Source organism: Phaethon lepturus, unplaced genomic scaffold, assembly GCF_000687285.1.
Source record: "Phaethon lepturus isolate BGI_N335 unplaced genomic scaffold, ASM68728v1 scaffold26541, whole genome shotgun sequence".
Lineage (NCBI taxonomy): Eukaryota > Metazoa > Chordata > Aves > Phaethontiformes > Phaethontidae > Phaethon > Phaethon lepturus.
Genome location: NW_010518865.1, coordinates 2,349 through 2,659, shown reverse-complemented (window position 1 = coordinate 2,659; position 311 = coordinate 2,349). Strand labels below are relative to the sequence as shown.

The 311-nt window shown below is 70.1% G+C and overlaps 1 protein-coding gene across 1 annotated transcript in view; it reads left to right on the top strand.

Annotated features, from left to right (window-relative positions):
• Positions 1-159: 159 nt before the first annotated feature.
• The window catches only part of CCDC137 (coiled-coil domain containing 137), a gene marked incomplete at both ends in the record, with an annotated part of 1,553 nt that continues 1,401 nt past the window's right edge, over positions 160-311 (top strand). The window contains one exon of the mRNA XM_010296872.1: positions 160-284. Coding sequence (XP_010295174.1) covers positions 160-284 — 125 coding nt within the window. The remainder of the gene's footprint in view (positions 285-311) is intronic.

Here is a 311-nt window from a genome sequence, read left to right as displayed (position 1 = left end):
CATGTCCGGGTCTCGGTGCCCGGGTCGCTGTCTCCCGCTGCTCCCGTGTCCCTCCATGCGCCAGTCCTGGTGTCCCCTAGTGCACAGGTCGCGGTGTCCCACAGTGCCCGGGTCCCAGTGCTTCCGGGCAGGCCTCACGCCGCATTCGTTCTCTCCCAGGAAGGAGAAGAAGGTGGACAACATGAAGCCCAAGCACCCCGACGAGCAGGAGATCCCCTTCCGCCTGCGGGAGCTCATCAGGAGCCGCGAGGCCATGAACAGCCCTGACCCCGGGAAGAGGCGGGGGGCGGGGGGGGGGGGGGGGCGGGGCC